Here is a 19,144-nt window from a genome sequence, read left to right as displayed (position 1 = left end):
CACGAACAAAACGTCGCTGTTTGGATATAACGATGGATTATTTGGGACCAAACCTACATTTGTTATTGAAGTAGAAGTCCTGGCAGTGTATTCTGATGAAGAACAAGCAAGGTAAGAACATTTTTCTTATAGGAAATGTGATTTTGGTGAAGGCTAAACTTGCAGGGTGTCTAAATAGCTAGCCCTGTAACGCCGGGCTATGTACTTACATTATTGCAAAATGTGCTTCATCCGAAAAGCTATTTTAAAATCGGACATATCGAGTGCATAGAGGAGTTCTGTATCTATAATTCTTAAAATAATTGTTATGCTTTTTGTGAACGTTTATCGTGAGTAATTTAGTAAAATCACCGGAAGTGTTCGGTGGGAATGCTAGTTCTGAACGTCACATGCTAATGTAAAAAGCTGGTTTTTGATATAAATATGAACTTGATTGAACAGACATGCATGTATTGTATAACACAATGTCCTAGGTGTGTCATCTGATGAAGATCATCAAAGGTTAGTGCTGCATTTAGATATGGTTTGGGTTTATGTGACATGATATGCTAGCTTGAAAAATGGCTGTGTGATTATTCCTGGCTGGGTACTCTGCTGACATAATCTAATGTTTTGCTTTCGCTGTAAAGCCTTTTTGAAATCGGACAGTTTGGTTAGATAAAGGAGAGTCTTGTCTTTAAATAGCTGTAACATAGTCATATGTTTGAAAAGTGTAAGTTTTCGGATTTAGAGGAGTTTGAATTTCGCGCCCCGCCCATCATTGGATATTGGAGCAGACGTTCCGCTAGCGGAACGTGTAGATGTAAGAGGTTAACGAGAGTCTTGTCTTTAAAATGCTGTAAAATAGTAATATGTTTGAGAAATTGCAGTAATAGTATTTCAAACGATTCAAAAATCGCGCCACTGGATTTCAGTGGCTGTTACGTAGGTGGGACGAGTTCGTCCCTCATGCGCCAGAGAGGTTAACCTACAGGAATATTTTCTCATTTCTATCTCATGGTTAGTTCCTAGGATAATGCAACTCCTACATTTACATCTTTCGATACTTCTAAAATGGGGTACTGGTTTAAAACAATTACAGGTACACCTTACTATCTTATACTATATCATAAATGGTCTTAACTAGATCACACTATCAAGGCACAAGGCGAGACCCAAATGCAGACACAGGAGGCAGATGGTTGGAGTCTTACAATGTTTATTACTCCAAAGGGGTAGGCAAGAGAATGGTTGTGGACAGGCAAAAAGGTGAAAACCAGATCAGAGTCTAGGAGGTACAGAGTGGCAGACAGGCTTGTGGTCAAGGCAGGCAGAATAGGCAGGCAGGCGGGTACAAAGTCCAGAAACAGGCAAGGGTCAAAACCGGGAGGACTAGAAAAAAGAGAATAGCAAAAAGCAGGAGAACGGGAAAACGCTAGTTGACTTGGAAACATACAAGACGAACTGGCACAGAGAGACAGGAAACACTGGGATAAATACACAGGGGAAAATAAGTGACATCTGGAGGGGGTGGAGATAATAACAGGAACAGGTGAAACAGATCAGGGCGTGACACACACAGATTCTAGACATTTAAAGTTAATTGACCAAACTCAGGGCATACCTGGCTAGAACATTTAAAGAATTCACCACTTCTGAGGGTCACTAGACGGTCACACAGACACTTTTCCGAATGTGGTACCGTGCTTCACACAGAACCCACAGTCACCCTGGCCCCTCACCGCTACAGACTGCAACAATCCCCACTTTGATCAATTCTGTGTCAGGACGGCTCTAGGTCGCCCGCAACCGACCAATGATAAGTGTCTGTTAGTGGACTAACTCTCAGATCATCCTCCACTGACGCGGCCCTGTTTATGCCTCCAAGGTGCCCCCTTCACACAGGAATACACACTCAGAGCCTACGTAACTGAGGCTTTTATTAAAAACTCAACTTCGCGTGTTGCACTCACCCCTTTCTTTTTTTTTAAACTAAGTTTGAGATGTGGTATCCACTCGGCTCGTTGCTTCTCAGATCATGGGTGGGTCCATCTGCTCCATTCCCGAAGTGTGGTCTTCCTGAGATCCCAAGTTTGAGGGATCCCTCGTGCACGATTTACCTAGGTCGCCAGGAGCAGTCAACAAGTGAAGATACGCATCCCATCCTCGTCACCAAATGTGGTGGTTAATTTCTTTACTATCAAATGAGGAGAGACAAACGTATCACACAAGTCAGAGTTATACTTAAACTAAATCTTTAATCACTTATTAATAAGGGAGCAGGTCAATACAACACACACATATAAAGTGAATAGATTGAGTGCCCTACGTTAATGATGGCTGGTCGATGATGATTCGTTGAGAGCCCTGAGACAATAGTACAAAAGTACAAAGGTCTTTTATAACCAAGATATTCCCCCTTCAGGCTATAGGACAAACAATAGATGTATTGAATTGGTCACAAGGTTAAGATTAGTATGAAAGATACTTATAATTCACAGCAGACAGTATCTCCTTGTGTAGAGACCAGGGTCTGGCCCTGGGGTCATCACTCCCTGGTACCTTATGGAACAGAAACATTAACTCATGCTCTGGAATGTGGTATCACTCAAAGACATCGTAAATCGCTATCGACCGGTTGGTGACCACTGCTCTAGAAAGTGCTTCTCTTTGTGGGCTGGTATTTCTGCACTGCAGTCCTGGGGAGCTGTGCGGCAGTTTAGAGGGAACATTGTTCTCAACACCCCACGAAAGAAAAAACAAGTTTGAGAGAACCAATCAAAGCTCATGCCATTTATGTGGGAATACCGGATTTACAACAGACTCCTGTCTCCAGACCAGTGTATCACAGCTCTCCCTCGCTGTGTATCACGTTAGTTCCGTCAGCCAGGTTAACCCCACCCCAAATCTAATGACACAACCTTAAAATCAGTACATTTCAATTTTACATCAACAAATAACCTTAAATTCATTACATTTTCATCTCTCTTATCAAAATGAAGACCTTTTTTTACCCCACTACAATTCCCCACTAGGGGTTTCGACCACGACTTTGAATACCATTGCACTTACATTTCAAAAGTGATGAACAAATAGTTATATCGAATACGTCCGTCTTAGCTCGCTCATTAATGTCTTAATCGAAATTACGGATTGCCTTTTATACACTCATCATTCCCATATGCCATATTTTGTACATCTCAATTGTCAGGAGAAACCACATTTATTTAAGCAAGTCAGCCATATCAGTTGTGTTTTTTTTAAAAGGCAGTAAATGAGGCTGAATGAACTGTTTTGCTGTCAGACAAGGCTCCACTGATAGCCAGGTGTAGCGGTGGTAAGGATTCACTCCATGGTACTGAAAAGAAAGCTCTGCTGTTGGGACAGCTACATGTAGGCCCTAACAGTTTATGGGCACCGTTTGTCACCGTTATAGTGCAATTAATGTGATGTGTTTAGGCTTTGCTGGCATGCATCTAAAAAAAAAGGTTGCGTTTGCCCCACCAAGATTTATATGCTAAAATCGCCACTGTACATGGCTAAGTTTGTTTGACAGCTATGGAGACTCATCAGCCAAATGCAGTCATACCTACAGTACAGCAGGCACATAACCAGATAGATTGACATGAATCTCCATCATGTTAATCAAATATCATTACACTTACACAGTTAATGCTTGTACAAGTGTGTTGGCTGATTACTATTTATACTAATCACTTTGCTTCCAATCTAGTATTAATGTAAAACACTAGTCTGCATGACTGTAGTGATACTGACAAATGGGAATGGAATTGAATGGAAATAGAGGCCAGAGCAGATCTCAGACAAAAAATACGCTCCACCCCAGGCTACATTAGCCCTGGATGAAGGCTTCTAAACCCTTCACTGCGCTCTGACAGGACCAGATAAGGCCATATTGGAAAGGGTAGATGCAGGAAGTCAGTTATTCAACAAGGCATTTTAGTGCAATCCAGTGATACTGTACTTTGCAGAGATAGGCCTAGTAACAGATATTCACACAATCACGTTCTGATCGAAAGTTTGCACACTCTGATCGGTAGTTTGGTATGTGATGGGTAAACCAATGTCTGAAACATGTTGTTTGCATAAATACAGAGTTCTACAGGTTGATGTGAACCCATCTGGTCTCTGCTCCATCACTCTCTCCACCATTGCATGTCTCAACTCTTCAGATTAGTAACCAGAGGTACATTAGACTGGGATGTGGACCGGACTGGACTTAGGGCTCTATTCAATCCGGACAGCGGAAGTTCAGCGTTACAGGCAATGTTCCTGCGTTAGCGTAGACTGCATTCATGGTAAATACTGCATTGGCTCAATCAGAAATTGCCTTTAAATATCTATTGCGCAATCTCTAGGGTTTCAGCGATACAGATTGAATAGAGCCCTTACACTCTACTCTGAGTAGTAACATCAAATTGATTCTCCTGCTTTGATCTCATTCACAACCTGGTCTTTAAATAGCAGGAGTGCCCCGCTGTGTCAGAACAACAGACCCGGTAAACAAGTCCCTCCCGTGGTGCTCCTCGCACCGAAGCAGCCCCATCAGCACTAAATTGTAAACTGCAAATTATCCGGGCACCACCAAAACCCAGCAGAGTCATTCTCAGATTGGATTGTTCCCACTGCCAGCCCAAGAGACTAGGGCCTTTATGGACAGGAAATGAAAAGAGCTGGGCTGAATGCATTTGAAAAGGAGAACTTTATTTACAATACATAAGGGGCTGGCTGCTGGCCAACTGCTAAGCTCTTGCTTAGTTTACACCATTTATCAACAAGTCACCTCAACTTGGCTTTTCTTTCTCTTTAACAAGCAATGCAGAGCCACAGGAACTGCTTGTCAATACGCTGAGTATACAAAACATGAAGAACACCAGCTCTTTCCATGACATTGACTGACCAGGTGAATCTAGGTAAAAGCTATGATCCCTTATTGATGTCATTTGTTCAATCCATTTCAATCAGTGTAGATGGATTTTTAAGCCTTGAGATAATTGAGACATATATTGTGTATGTGTGCCATTCAGAGTGTGAATGGGCAAGACAAAAATATTTAAGTGCCTTTGAATGGGATATGATAGTAGGTGCCAGGCGTACCTGTTTGTGTCAGAAACTGCAATGCTGCTGGGCCTAACACTTCCCCATGTGTATCAAGAATGGGGGGTTCTTAATGTTTGGTATATATTGAAGTAGCATAACCCTTGAAGAAACACTAAAGTAACTCTCCTTTTTCATCATCATCATCTGCAACTCCTCCAACTATTGATTTTTTTCACAACTGCCACCAGTTTGATGCCAAAACAAATACATGATATATATAAAAAAGGTTATAAAATAAAGGATATTCCATACTGAAACCCTCAACTGTAACACCAACGGTATTAACTAAATTGATGGCTTATGTTTAGGATAATGTTTTACAGCTTTGTCATTACATGTTCTATTTAGAAATAATCTTATTCAATGATTTCATATATTTTACATGTGATAAGAACACACAGAGGATCACCTGTGACATTCTGAAGTACACAAAAGGGCCACTAGATATTTTATGATCGATTACATAAAATCCTTGAAAGATACCAAAATTCTGGTAGTTTACTGGTAAACTTAGAAAGTTTCCAGTAATATTCCCTCCCTTTGCAACCCTAGATGTGATTCACCATGCACTGCAAATAAAAGTATTCTGTATTATATATAAGGATTCCTTATTATATAGAAGGCTTGAATATTTAATCTCCTTAATGCCAGGCTTCCTTCTCAAGTTTAGAGATTAACTGTGGAATCAAAGCACACCTCATTATCAGCCACAGCATGTAGGATGCTCCCAAAGCCTATCAGCACAGCTCCCTCTCTCTAGTAACAAGAGTTGGGTCTGAGGGAACCTGGGTCTAAAACAGTTTTTTAAAGAATATAATATAACATCCCTCTGTCCATCCTCTCAGGCCTCCGAAGTACCCACATACAGTAGCTCTGATCTTTCACTGAAGGCTGCATCCTTTTAGCCCATATCTATCCCCATTTCTCTCCCCTCTCTCTGGGTGTCTTATTAAAGGCGCTCTATCTAATGAGATTTAGGTCCTGGGGATTAATGGTGTGGCTAATTGATAGACACAGCCGGGGAAGATTAAAACCCTTCCATTCCCCAGCCGCTTTTTGGGGCCTCAGCTGATTCATTGAAATCACAGGGATGGACACAAATATACGTTGTTACCCAGCAGAGTATTCCTTCCACTCTTTGCTTTGCAATGTACAGAATGCTAGAACCGTGAGGGAGAAGGGCCCTTGATGTTCACATTAAAACACTGAGGTCATCACCTTCCGTTAATCAATCAACTTCAAGGAAAGGGTCGTCACTGTGTCTATTCCTTCTCCTTGCCCTCCAACACAGAGAAAAGATTGAGGTCTGGATTCAATCCATATCGCGGGAGATCCTTGCTAAAAGGATTACCTTAACATTGACTAAAATGTTAAGGTAATTCCCGATTGATCAGTCATATGTAGTTAATGGATTTACTAACGGAGGTAGCTATTTCTGATTTCGTGCTTCTGGCAGAAGCAATCGGGCCTGAATGTTACGGGCATGGGTAGGGTTCAGGCTTAAAATTCATGTCGATGCAGAGCTCAAGAAGGTTAGATTGAAGCCCACTGATGGTTGAACATGAACTAGGTAGTAGTAAGTAAGTTGCAACATTTTTAAAACATGTCTCATTTATTTTCTTAAGCACATATCCAGTATCTAGATGAATGAAGAAAATGATTCAGATACACTTAATAATAGAACAACTATCAGCAGACATGGCTGTTTAACCCTTCCACAGTCCCAAGTCCAGAGGCAGACAGAAAGGCTTTCGCCAAAGACACAAGAGAAGAGGGAGGGCTGCATTTGACAAATAAAAAAAACAGGATTATAACAAAGCTGTCTTAATTCTTAAAAAATAACCCCCCAAAAAATAAAAAATAGAAAAGATAAACTGAAACAAACGTACATCATCTTGACCAAAATGAGAAAAGAAACACACGCACACATTGAAAATAGCTGTTCCAAAACGTCTTTCATCCTATTGAAGAGCTAGAGCAGCAACTTTATTTTAAATTAATACTTCAAAAATAGGTATCTTACAGCATTTTCTTTTTTGAATCTTTTTACAGAGTATATTCACATTCTCACCACATAAGAACAAGTGCGTTAAGTAAAACATAAAAAATAAAATAATTCATGCATCTCTCAATAGTTTTGTTGACCTAAAAATGGGAATGTTCAAGGCCAGAAAAATCCTTCTAATGCTTCTTTATCAGTGCATTCTTTCCAAGCCATTTCAAGTCTTACTGTGTTATACTATCTCACTATTCAGATCATGCCTACATAAGCTTTACAGTGTGGAAAGCAACACAAAACCGTACAGGGCAGGCAAGCATCTGAACGTATAGGCTCCTGGACTCATGAGTTCACAGAGGAAAGGCAGGCATTCTCTGTTTGTTAGAAACTCCCCACATTTTTTAAAAACAGACACACATAAACACACATCCAATGTCAGTGTTGTGTTGACCGGATGATGGTTGGGTAAGTCTTGGATCAGCCCAGTGATGTATCAGGTATCACTGACAGTAGTACTTCTCCAAAATGCTCCAAAAGGTGTATAACTGATCTTAACCTACAGCCAGCCCTCGTTGTGTGGTTCTCTCGTCTGTGTTGCTGCTGGGTACAAGAGTTCTATTGACACCAGAGAGCAGAGGAGAGGGACTCATATGAAGGTTGGGGGGCGGAGGTTACAAGGGAGTGTGCCGCTCGAAACTTCTCCAATGGCAACCAACCCTGAGATAGCAGGAGTCCAATACAAAACACACCACAAAAGGCACTTTATAAAATGACAGTGCTTCTGTTCTAAGGAAATTCAAGTTGAGAGAGAGAAAGAGTGTCTTTCTGTACATTGTGTTCAGCGTTAAACCAAAAGGAGATGAGTTTGTCATGTTCCTTTTCATCATCCAAGCCAAACGAGCGTCAGCACTCTTGTCTCTCAGAAGTGTCTCGCATCCCCAGATAGCTCGACGTCCAGAAGAGTGAGAAACAAAACACACGAAAAACTTGCCACTAAAAAGCCAGAATAGAGTAGCAGCAGAACCTGGTGAGGTCACAGGCCGTCTTCTAGAACACTCTCTTAGGTTCCGTCCTCTCCTCACTGGTCTACTATGGGAATATCTCATGTGGTACTGCTTGGGCCCTGCATGTGGTTTCGAGGAGCATCTGACCCCAATCCCTCCCCCCGGACCCCCTCCGTACCCCACCCACACCCCTCTCTCAGTCGTCGTCTCCCCCGCCGTAGAGGTCTGCCAGCTTCTTGAAGCGGGGGCCCCAGTCGTTGAGGTAGTCGTAGTCCTGGTCTCCTGAGCTGCAGGAGTTGAGGGAGCTGACAGAGCCGGCCGTGGAGCCACTGCCCTCATAGTCAAACACCAGCAGGGAGTCATAGGGCGGGGCCGTGGGGTCGTTGTCCGCCGCCCTCAGACCCTGAGAGAGAGAGACAGAGGGGGTTAGTTAACACAGAGGAGAGAAAGGCAATAGTGATTATACTAAGTTGCTAAATTTGGTATGAACTGTGGTGCTACTGTGATTGTTATGAACTGTGGTGCAACTGTGATTGTTATGAACTGTGGTGCTACTGTGATTGTTATGAACTGTGGTGCTACTGTGATTGTTATGAACTGTGGTGTTACTGTGATTGTTCTGAACTGTGCTGTTATGAACTATGCTGTTACTGTGATTGCTCCTTAGTATAGAAACTCAAACATTATAACACTTATATAGTCTTTTGAGATAAATTACGTATGATGTCTAATAGTTAACGTACGTCATTTATGAAGTCTCCGATGTCTCCAGGGTGGGGTAGGCTGGGTCTGACGGGGTACTGGGACTCAGCGATGATGGGCCTCTCGTCCACCCTGCGCACCCCCACTGGTTTACTGATTATGTGCTCCACAGACTCAGGCTGCTGCAGCTGGCTCAGGTCATAGTCCTGCAACACAGAGCAAGGAAGGAGACTCAGTGGGACTGTAAGAATGACTGAGGACGTGTATGAATGCAATCACAGTTATTAAATATGCCATCTTCATCATCATCGTTGTCGTCGTCATCATCATCACCACCATCATCTCTATGTCTGTGTTGTTAGATGAAGCCTTGTGCATGTGTAATGTGTATAACACTGACCTGGTCCTCCTCTCCTCCTCCCTCCTCATCGTACTTCAGAATGTTGTCTCTGACGTCGTCCTCTGGGTCGATCAGCAGGGGCTTGGCCTGACGCTCCTTTTCCCTGCGCTTCATCCACATCACAAACACTAGCACCAGGACTGCAACATACAACACACACCACAATACAACACACCAGGAGTTACACAACACCCCAGACAGAGGAGTGAACAGGGATATATCACAGATGGTGTGTAATGTACATGAAATGTACATGATATACAGTACTTAGTAGTATGTTTATACAGACAATGACTCCTACAGCACAGGTATGTGTGTGTGTGTGTGTGTGTGTGTGTGTGTGTGTGTGTGTGTGTGTGTGTGTGTGTGTGTGTGTGTGTGTGTGTGCGCGTGTGTTTATAAGTGTGTATTATACTCACTGAGCAGTATGATGATACAGATGAGTATGGCTATGATGGCACCGGTCCCCAGTCCGGCGGCAGCCACAGCTCCGGTGGTAGTACAGTCTCCGTTGTCATCACACGGACACACCTTGACCTTTATAATGGACCTGTTAGAGAGGGGCGGGTTACCGGAGTCCGACACGATGATGGGAACATCATACACCTCTGCATCCAGGTAGGGAATCCTCAGTCTCAGCTGGGCATAGTCACCTGCACATAGTCACACAGACACAATGTCCAGTCACTGCTAGAAGCATATAGCAGTGGTGTAGAAATAAACAGTTGACCACGTCAGAGTTTTACTGTAGTCATCTGTGGCCATGTGAGCAGTACTGGCAGAGATACAGTACATGCAAATACATACAGAATAATACACAGGTAGTCACTGTAGCGAAATAAACACACAGGCAGGCACACACCTGCTGCACAATATTTCCAATCATATTTCCAACTAAAACAACAGTATATTTCCAACTAAATATTTCCAACTAAAACAACAGTATCAGACTGCCAACAGAAATGGTGTTATACATCAACATGTACAGATGACATGTTGTCTATCAGGGCAGGGAGATGAATGGATGTGATCTGTCACAAAGCACACAAGTCATACATCAACATGAGACAGAGCCATTTACTCTCTAGGAGAATAGTGACATATAAGAGCTCCTTTATACCACAGGCCATCAGCCTGAGACCACACTGTGTCATCTGTCACACAGAAGCACACACACAGGGAGCCAGCATTCACACACACACACACACACACGCACACACATCAGACAAGATTTAGACAATATAAATCAACAGCATTTACCTTTTAACATTTTAGTCATTTAGCAGATGCTCTTTTCGAGAGCGACTTACAGTTAGTGCATTCATCTTAAGATAGATAGGTGGGACAACCACATACGGTGGGGCTCCCGAGTGGCACAGCGATCTAAGGCACTGAATCTCAGTGCTAGAGGCGTCAAAACAGACACCCTAGTTTCACGGTGTATCACAACAGGCCGTGATTGGGAGTCTCAAAGGGCGGTGCACAATTGGCCCAGCATTGTTAGGGTTTGGCCGGTGTAGGCTGTCATTGTAAATAAGAATTTGTTCTTAACTGACTTGCCTCGTTAAATAAAGGTAAAGAAATATACACTACCGTTCAAAAGTTTGGGGTCACTTAGAAATGTCCTTGTTTTTGAAAGAAAAGCACATTTTTTTGTCCATTAAAATAACATCAAATTGATCAGAAATACAGTGTAGACATTGTTAATGTTGTGACTGACTATTGAAGCTGGAAAGAGCTGATTTTCTTATGGAATATCTACATAGTCGTACAGAGGCCCATTATCAGCAACCATCACTCCTGTGTTCCAATGGCATGTTGTGTTAGCTAATCCAAGTTTATAATTTTAAAAGGCTAATTGATCATTAGAAAACCCTTTTGCAATTATGTTAGCACAGCTGAAAACTGTTGTTCTGAATAAAGAAGAAATAAAACTGGCCTTCTTTAGATTACTTGAGTATCTGGAGCATTAGCATTTGTGGGTTTGATTACAGGCTCAAAATGGCCAGAAACAGGACTTTCTTCTGAAACTCGTCAGTCTATTCTTGTTCTGAGAAATGAAGACTGGCAGCTTCATTAAATAGTACCTGCAAAACACCAGTCTCAACGTCAACAGTGAAGAGGCGACTCCGGGATGCTGGCCTTCTAGACAGAGTCGCAAAGAAAAAGCCATATCTCAGACTGGCCAATAAAAAGAAAATATAAAGATGAGAAAAAGAACACAGACACTGGACAGAGGAACTCTGCCTAGAAGGCCAGCATCCCGGAGTCGCCTCTTCACTGTTGACGTTGAGACTGGTGTTTTGCGGGTACTATTTAATGAAGCTGCCAGTTGAGGACTTGTGAGGCGTCTGTTTCTCAAACTAGACACTCTAAGGTACTTGAGTTGTGCACTGGGGCCTCCCACTCCTCTTTTTATTCTGGTTAGAGCCAGTTTGCGCTGTTCCGTGAAGGGAGTAGATCACAGCGTTGTACGAGATCTTCCATTTCTTGGCAATTTCTCTCATGGAATAGCCTTCATTTCTCAGAACAAGAATAGATAGACATGAGTTTCAGACAAAAGTTATTTGTTTCTGGCCATTTTGAGCCTGTAATCGAACCCACAAATGCTGATGCTCCAGATACTCAACTAGTTTAAAGAAGACCAGTTGTATTGCTTCTTTAATCAGTACAACAGTTTTCAGCTGTGCTAACATAATTGCAAGTAGAGAAGTTGGACTACAGAATTTGAACTATGACACACTACACCTCTAGTGGAGATCCCATGTCTTACCGCTGATCCGGGAGACGGTCCAGTTGCGTCGGACGCTGGGGGGGTAGGAGGGCAGCTCGAACACAAAGGGCCCCACATGGGGGTCAGCGTCGGCATCGGAGGCTGTGATGTTGACCTTGGAGCGGGGATTGGCGCGTTCACACAACTGGGCCTCCTTGGGCATCATCACCGGAGCATTGTCATTCACATCTATCAGATGGATCTGCAGAGTACCTGTTCCACTGGCCGGGGGAGAACCTGACAGGGGGGTGCAAGGGGAGAGAGAGGGGGGGAGATGGGAGGAGATAAGGAAGAAGGGGAGAAAGGAAGAGAGAGACAAACGTAATCAATTTGAGGACGATAGAAACTTCATGCATATACACAGCATAGCCGCAGGAAGTCGGGGTGCCCACCCCAAAACATCTTCCCGCTGCCATATGTTATACAGTGTCTAAAAATTACTTGAGGTCAAATGAATCTAATTTGGAGGGGAGAAATATAATGAAAATAGAAGAGAGTAAAGGGACAGAGGGAGGAGAGATGAGGAAGAAACAGAGAAAGAGAAAAATGAGGGAGCTGAGAGAATATTCCGAGAGGGTTTGAGTGATGGAAGAATACAGCATGCATTTGTTCTAAAAGCTCCCACTGATGACAGCCATAACAAATGAAACTGCACATAAATATTTCACTCTGCGTGAGTCTGGAGCTCAGCACTCTCAGAGGACACATGAAACGACTCTACTGGAAAGCACCACATATCTCCCTTACACAGGGGCTGTTGTTAAAATGCACTGAGGGGAAACACACTCTAACCTACAATATACTATGACAACAAACACACAATAATCTACAATATACTGTGACAACAAACACAACCTAACCTACAATATCCTATGACAACAAACACACCCTAACTTACAATATCCTATGACAACAAACACACCCTAACCTACAATATCCTATGACAACAAACACACCCTAACCTACAGTCTATGAGAAACAGACTACTATAACTTTGTATAGCCAACTGATTATCATGGCGTATTTAAGCATTAAGGCTCGCGTTGCGTCGTGCCTAAGAACAGCCCTTAGCCGTGGTATATTGACCGTTTATCACAAACCCCTGAGGTGCCTTATTGCTATTATAAACTGTTTACCAACGTAATTAGAGCAGTAAAATAAATGTGGTATATGGTCTGATATACCACGGCTGTCAGCCAATCAGCATTCAGGGCTCAAACCACCCAGTTTATAATTTCTGCTAAGTAACTGATGCTGCACTGTCTGCATGAATGGAGTTCACCCAAGCTCATCACACTGAGGAGATCCATCTCTGTTTTCTATTACAAAGTAACGCAGTGCATGAGCTACAGATATTTTATGTAAAGGTCTATTGCTTCAGCACAGCAGAGCACACCATTGACTGCTTGTCTGTTGTGATTGGTTCGGCACTTTGTTGAGCTCCATCCTTAGTGGAGCAGAATGAATAAAAGCAAAATTCAATTAAAGGGGAATATATCCCCATGTAGACTGGTGTCTGGAATCAATAGGCAATCAACAGCTTGTTTGCCTAAATTCTGTGCACTCGAGGGCAGCACACCTCATTCCCGCAAACCAATCCTTAATATCTCTGTGGTACAACACCACCCGTACCCTCTCTCTCAAACACAGAGAGTAAGCACCTCTATTTGTAATGGGGCGATTGGTTTTAGAGTACTTCATGGATCGCTACAGCAATTTCGACAGCACTCACCTGTGGCACATTTAGACAGATATTTCACTCCTCTCCACAGTACACAAGGGATGCATTTAGCAGGCAACGTACACACTGGTGCAGTACGCACGCACGCACACGTATACACATGAGGACAGTCAGACACACACACACAGAATTACCACATGCACACACACTCACTTACCAGACTTACCATTGTCGGCAGCCAGGAAGGTGGCCTCATAGATGTTGTTCCTGACGTACATAGACTCCCTGTCCAGCACAGCCATGGTGGTGATCTGACCGTTGGTCCTGTTGATCCTCAGCCAGTTAGCGGGGTCAGACAGCTTGGAGTACCTGCAGACACAGTAGAAACTATTAGAACATATCTAATCCCATTGTGATAATGCCTTAAATATCCTTCGGTACAAATAGAAGTAGAATTGGCGAATACCCTGTATCTAATCTTAACTTTTCCTGTAGTCCACGATCAGCTCCTTTGTCTTGCTGACATTGAGGGAGAGGTTGTTGTCCTGGCACCACACTGCCAGTTCTCTGACCTCCTCTCTATAGGCTGTCTCATCCTTGTCGGTGATCAGATCTACCACTGTTGTGTCGTCAGCAAACTTAATGATGGTGTTGGAGTCGTGTTTGGCCACGCAGTCGTGGGTGAACAGGGAATACAGGAGGGGACTAAGTACACACCCCTGAGGGGCCCCAGTGTTAAGGATCAGCGTGGCAGACGTGTTGTTGCCTACTCTTACCACCTGGTGGCGGCCCGTCAGGAAGTCCAGAATCCAGTTGCAGAGGGAGGTGTTAAGTCCCAGAGTCCTTAGCTTAGTGATGCGCTTCGTGGGCACTATGGTGTTGAACGCAGAGCTGTAGTCGATGAACAGCATTCTCACATAGGTGTTCCTTTGTCCATGTGAGAAAAGGCGGTGTGGAGTGCGATTGAGATTACGTCATCAGGAAGCAGTATGGTATTCTTGCAGCTTGGTTTTGCCAGGTAAGTTGACAGCTAACAACAAAATGAAGAGCAATTTGCACAAACTAATGAGTATATAAGTGGAGATATTAATTAGAGGTACAGGAGCTTACTTTCATGCAGGTAACACTGCCACATGAATTCAAAAGTATAGGTCTATATTTGTCTCCATAAATCAATGTAAATCAATGTAAATCAATGTGATTACTCCGTTAAAAGGCGTTTGTCACAGTGTGGAGAGATGGAAAGATACACTACATGACAAAAAGTATGTGGACAGTCACTCGTCGGACAGCTCATTCCAAAAGCATGGGCATTAAACGGAGTTGGTCTCCCCTTTGCTGCTATAAGTGCCTTTCCACTAGATGTTGAAACATTGCTGCGGGGACTTGCTTCCATTCAGCCACAAGAGCATTAGTGAGGACGGGCACTGATGTTGGGTGATTAGGCCTGGCTCGCAGTCGGTATTCCAATTCATCCCAAAGGTGTTCGATGGGGTTGAGGTCAGGGCTGTGTGCAGGCCAGTCAAGTTCTCGACAAACCATTTCTGTATGGACCTCGCTTTGTGATTGGGGGAATTGTCATGCTGAAACAGGAAATGGCCTTGCTCAAACTATTGCCACAAAGTTGGACACACAATCGTCTGGAATGTCATTGAATGCTGTAGTGTTAAGATTTCCTTTCAATGGATATAAGGGGCCTAGCCGAAACCATGAAATATAGCCCGAGACCATTATTCCTCATCCACCAAACTTTACAGTTGTCACTATGCATTCGGGCAGGTAGCGTTCTCCTGGCATCCGCCAAACTCAGATTTGTCCGTCTGACTGCCAGATGGTGAAGCGTGATTCATCAGTACAGATAACAAGTTTCCACTGCTCCAGATTCCAATGGTGGCGAGCTTTAGACCACTCCAGCCGACGCTTGGTATTGCCCATGGTGATCTTAGGCTTGTGTGCGGCTGCTCAACCATGGAAACCCATTTCATGAAACTCCCGACTAACAGTTTTCGTGTTGACGTTGCTTCCAGAGGCAGTTTGGAACTCGGTCGTAAGTGTCGCAACCAAGGACAGACGATTTTTACACTTCAGCACTTGGGGGTCCCGTTCTATGAGCTTCTGTGGCCTCTCACTTCGTGGCTAAGCCGTTATTGCTCGTAGATGTTTCCACTTCCCAATAACAGCACTTACAGTTGACCGGGGCAGCTCTAGCAGGGCAGGAATTTGGTGGCATCCTACAGTATGACAGTGCCACGTTGAAAGTCACTGAGCTCTTCAGTAAGGCCATTCTACTGCCAATGTTTGTCTATGGAGATTGTATGGCTGTGTGCTCAATTTTATACACCTGTCAGCAACGGGTGTGGCTGAAATAGTCAAATTCACTAATTTGATGGGTTGTCCACATACTTTGTATATATAGTGTAAATATAGAGACAGAGGTATAGAGAGATCAGATGCCTGGTGGGAGGAAGTTTGATGCTGCTGCTGCTGATGATTATGATGAGTCTAATTAGAGAACACGCTGGAGGATGACACAGGTTAGCGAGTGCCAACGAGATGTGTGGGAGATTATGGCAGCTAGGCAGCTAAATCTATCTCCCGCTAATGAAACACACTCTGCCACATTTAGACTCCTGCAACCATGGAAATCCTGCACTCCAAGGGATGGAGGGAGGTAAAAACAGATAGATACATATCAATGTTTCGATTTGGTGTTCCTCCATGGGGATATCAACAACAGAATAGAAGGCAAAATAACAGGAAGATGAGAGTTAGAGAGAGTCATGCCAACAGACTTGGATGTCAGTTTCGATTTGGTGTCCCTTGACAGGTGAAACAGAGGTCTCTAGTTGGCATGAGAGGCCCTGTCATCTCTTCCCATGCCAACGTGGCACCCCAGGGGCACTCAAGCCTCTCTCTGACACCCAGCTGGCAGAGGCTGGCACAGGGAGAAGGACACACAGCTGGTGGGGAAGATCTATGATCCATCCACGCATGCCACTACTCCCTGCAATCTGAAAGTGAAATCAGCTGGCAAATCAGACCCTGTCCAACTCTTTCTTCTCCTCTCTCCTCTCCACTTCCTTCCCCCCTAGATGAACGAGAACGAAGGGAGGAGGAGGCATGGGGCAGGAGAAAGGAAGAGGAGTCTCTTCTGGTGCACACACACTGTAGATCCTCACGTCATCTGTCGGGCAAGGTCACTAAAGTGAATCAGCCAGTGGAGATTAGGCTGTCCAAACATGAACTGCCTGTCTGCTGCCACGACATCTCTGGAGAAGACGGGAGCGCTGACTTCTCATCAATAAAGGAGAAAGAAAGAGACTGAGAAAGTGAAAGGATTCAGTTAGAGAGAGAGGGAGGTGAGAGAAGAAGAGGAGTTCTGTGGCTCTCAGAAGACAAAATAACAGTGAAAGAGTAAGTTTGCATGAGTGAGTCCATTTATGAGAAGAACTAGTGTTTTTAGAGTTTATTTGTTTGCTTGCACCGTATCAATTCTCTAACATTTCCAGATTGCCTCTGTGTACCGGTGTTAGGCTGAATTTAGAGTGGAATTGATTGGTGCTGAATCTGGGGATGGAGCGGCTGGAGTTGCTCAGTGACCTTTGACCCGGTGAGTATGTGGGAGTTCTCTCCAGGGAGGCCCACTGGGTCGATTTAGGCACCATGCCCCAGTGCCACCCCACTCAGGGAGTATGGCCCCGGATGCAAGCAATAGAGGGGTCGATGAGGAGAGAGATGGAGAGAAGCAGGGGTAGAGAAAGAAAGTGTGGCTGGACACACAGTCCAGCTCATTACGATTGAACCTTTTATCTCTTGTCGCTAGGCAACAGAAATTTATTGGACCTTGGTATTGGGAGTGGTTCAGTTAGAAAAGTCACAGAAGGCAGTGTTTCAGCCTCATGAGAGAGCAAATCCATGCAAAATACTATCAGCATCTATTCTAAAACAGTGAACATTCAGTACCTGACAGTTTGCTGGATGAAGAGGTCAGGGTCTTGGGCAGCAAACACAGTGAGTGTGGTGCCTGCAGGGACACCCTCCTCAAAACGGATGGACTTGGGGTTGGTGGGGAAGACAGGGGATTCATTGACATCCTGTACGGAGATGGTGACCCCCGCTGAAGACTGGAGAGAAGACTGGATCCCACTGGCCAGGGGGGCCTTGTTAGAGACTATCACAGTCAGCATGAAGGCCCTGTTCTGCTCATAGTCCACCGGCTGGAGGAAGAGAAGGGTGGGGGAGAAAGATATGTAGGGAGGGAGGTTGAGAGTGAGAGAAGGCAAAGTTAAATTAAATAACAACTCAAATGCACTCATATCAATATGGAACCAAAGCACTTGGAGTTGTTTATGTAAAACAGTAAATGAGTCCCCTACCTTGACCACAGTGACCATGCCGTCGTTGTTGACAGGGTTGGTGCGGATGAGGAAGTGACCCTGGGGGTCTCCGCTGGCGATGCGGTACTGGGCAGCCCAGTTAGGGCTGTGGGGCTGATCCCTGTCAATCACTGTCAGGTTGGCCACCACCACATTCACACTGTTCTCTGGGACCTCCCCCGAAAACTACAGACAGAGAGAGGGTGTGAGTAAGTGAGATATTTGTATGAATTTGGATAATAGACACACTGTTTTCATTATAGCCATTCCGTTCCTTATACTGCTGAATGTCTGTGTGGAAATACTTATTTAAACCAATGGATTTGTTCAATGAAGTGTTTATACATTTAATTCTGCAAATTTACCAATTAAGCAGTTAAATAAGTAATGCAATTAAATAGATTGCATGGACCATCTTTGGGTAACGATCTTCATTATATTCCAATCTAAAGCTATTCAGTCTCACTAAATGATAGAGGAAACTCAGCAGAAACAGCATACACAAAAACCTACTGTACAGGAATCTAGTCCAACTAACATCGCAAAGTTACATTCTGCAGCAGTCTCTTTAATAATCAAGAAACACAAACACACAACACATACTGTACACACACACACAGCTGTCATTGTCAGACAATAATCTGTGTTTCCTCTTGTGATGCGTTAACTGGTTTATGGTGTGTGACTGCCAGCTGCTGTTCCATCTAATGACTTCCTCGTGGCACTGTGGCTGCATCCAAACCCCCCTCCCCCGCTTCCTCCTCCTTGCCCCCTGTCCCCCGCAGCATCGCCACGCCGCTAAGCACAGAAAAAATGTAATATGCACATTATCTGTGGTGTGTGGGCTCCTCTATTTCATTATCATCCTGAGCTTCAACACAGACAGGAAAACAACTTTCAAGCTTGTCTGACAACATTGGGAGAGAGAGGGGGAGAGAGAGGGGGAGAGAGAGGGAGAGAGAGAGGGAGAGAGAGAGGGGGGGGGAGAGGGGGGGGAGAGGGGGGGGAGAGAGAGGGGGGGAGAGAGGGGGAGAGAGAGGGAGAGAGAGAGGGAGAGAGAGAGGGGGAGAGAGAGGGAGAGAGAGAGGGGGGGGGGGAGAGGGGGGGAG

At 44.2% G+C, this 19,144-nt stretch overlaps 1 protein-coding gene across 4 annotated transcripts in view; it reads right to left on the bottom strand.

The window, feature by feature from the left end:
* Window positions 1-8,299: 8,299 nt before the first annotated feature.
* Window positions 8,300-19,144, bottom strand: part of LOC115207615 (cadherin-4-like) — a 373,996-nt gene continuing 363,151 nt past the window's right edge. For 3 of the 4 annotated variants that reach the window (XM_029774884.1, XM_029774886.1, XM_029774887.1), the window contains 8 exons: window positions 18,036-18,221; window positions 17,623-17,876; window positions 13,877-14,028; window positions 11,979-12,215; window positions 9,625-9,858; window positions 9,206-9,345; window positions 8,847-9,011; window positions 8,300-8,506 (listed from right to left, as the gene is read on the bottom strand). In XM_029774884.1, the coding sequence (XP_029630744.1) occupies window positions 8,300-8,506; window positions 8,847-9,011; window positions 9,206-9,345; window positions 9,625-9,858; window positions 11,979-12,215; window positions 13,877-14,028; window positions 17,623-17,876; window positions 18,036-18,221 (1,575 nt within the window). The remainder of the gene's footprint in view (window positions 8,507-8,846; window positions 9,012-9,205; window positions 9,346-9,624; window positions 9,859-11,978; window positions 12,216-13,876; window positions 14,029-17,622; window positions 17,877-18,035; window positions 18,222-19,144) is intronic. The other variant, XM_029774885.1, reaches the window with a different exon arrangement.

This window comes from Salmo trutta, chromosome 14 (genome assembly GCF_901001165.1).
Source record: "Salmo trutta chromosome 14, fSalTru1.1, whole genome shotgun sequence".
Classification (NCBI taxonomy): Eukaryota; Metazoa; Chordata; class Actinopteri; order Salmoniformes; family Salmonidae; genus Salmo; species Salmo trutta.
Note: the sequence above shows the minus strand (reverse complement) of the source record. Positions and strands in the feature narration are given on the sequence as shown.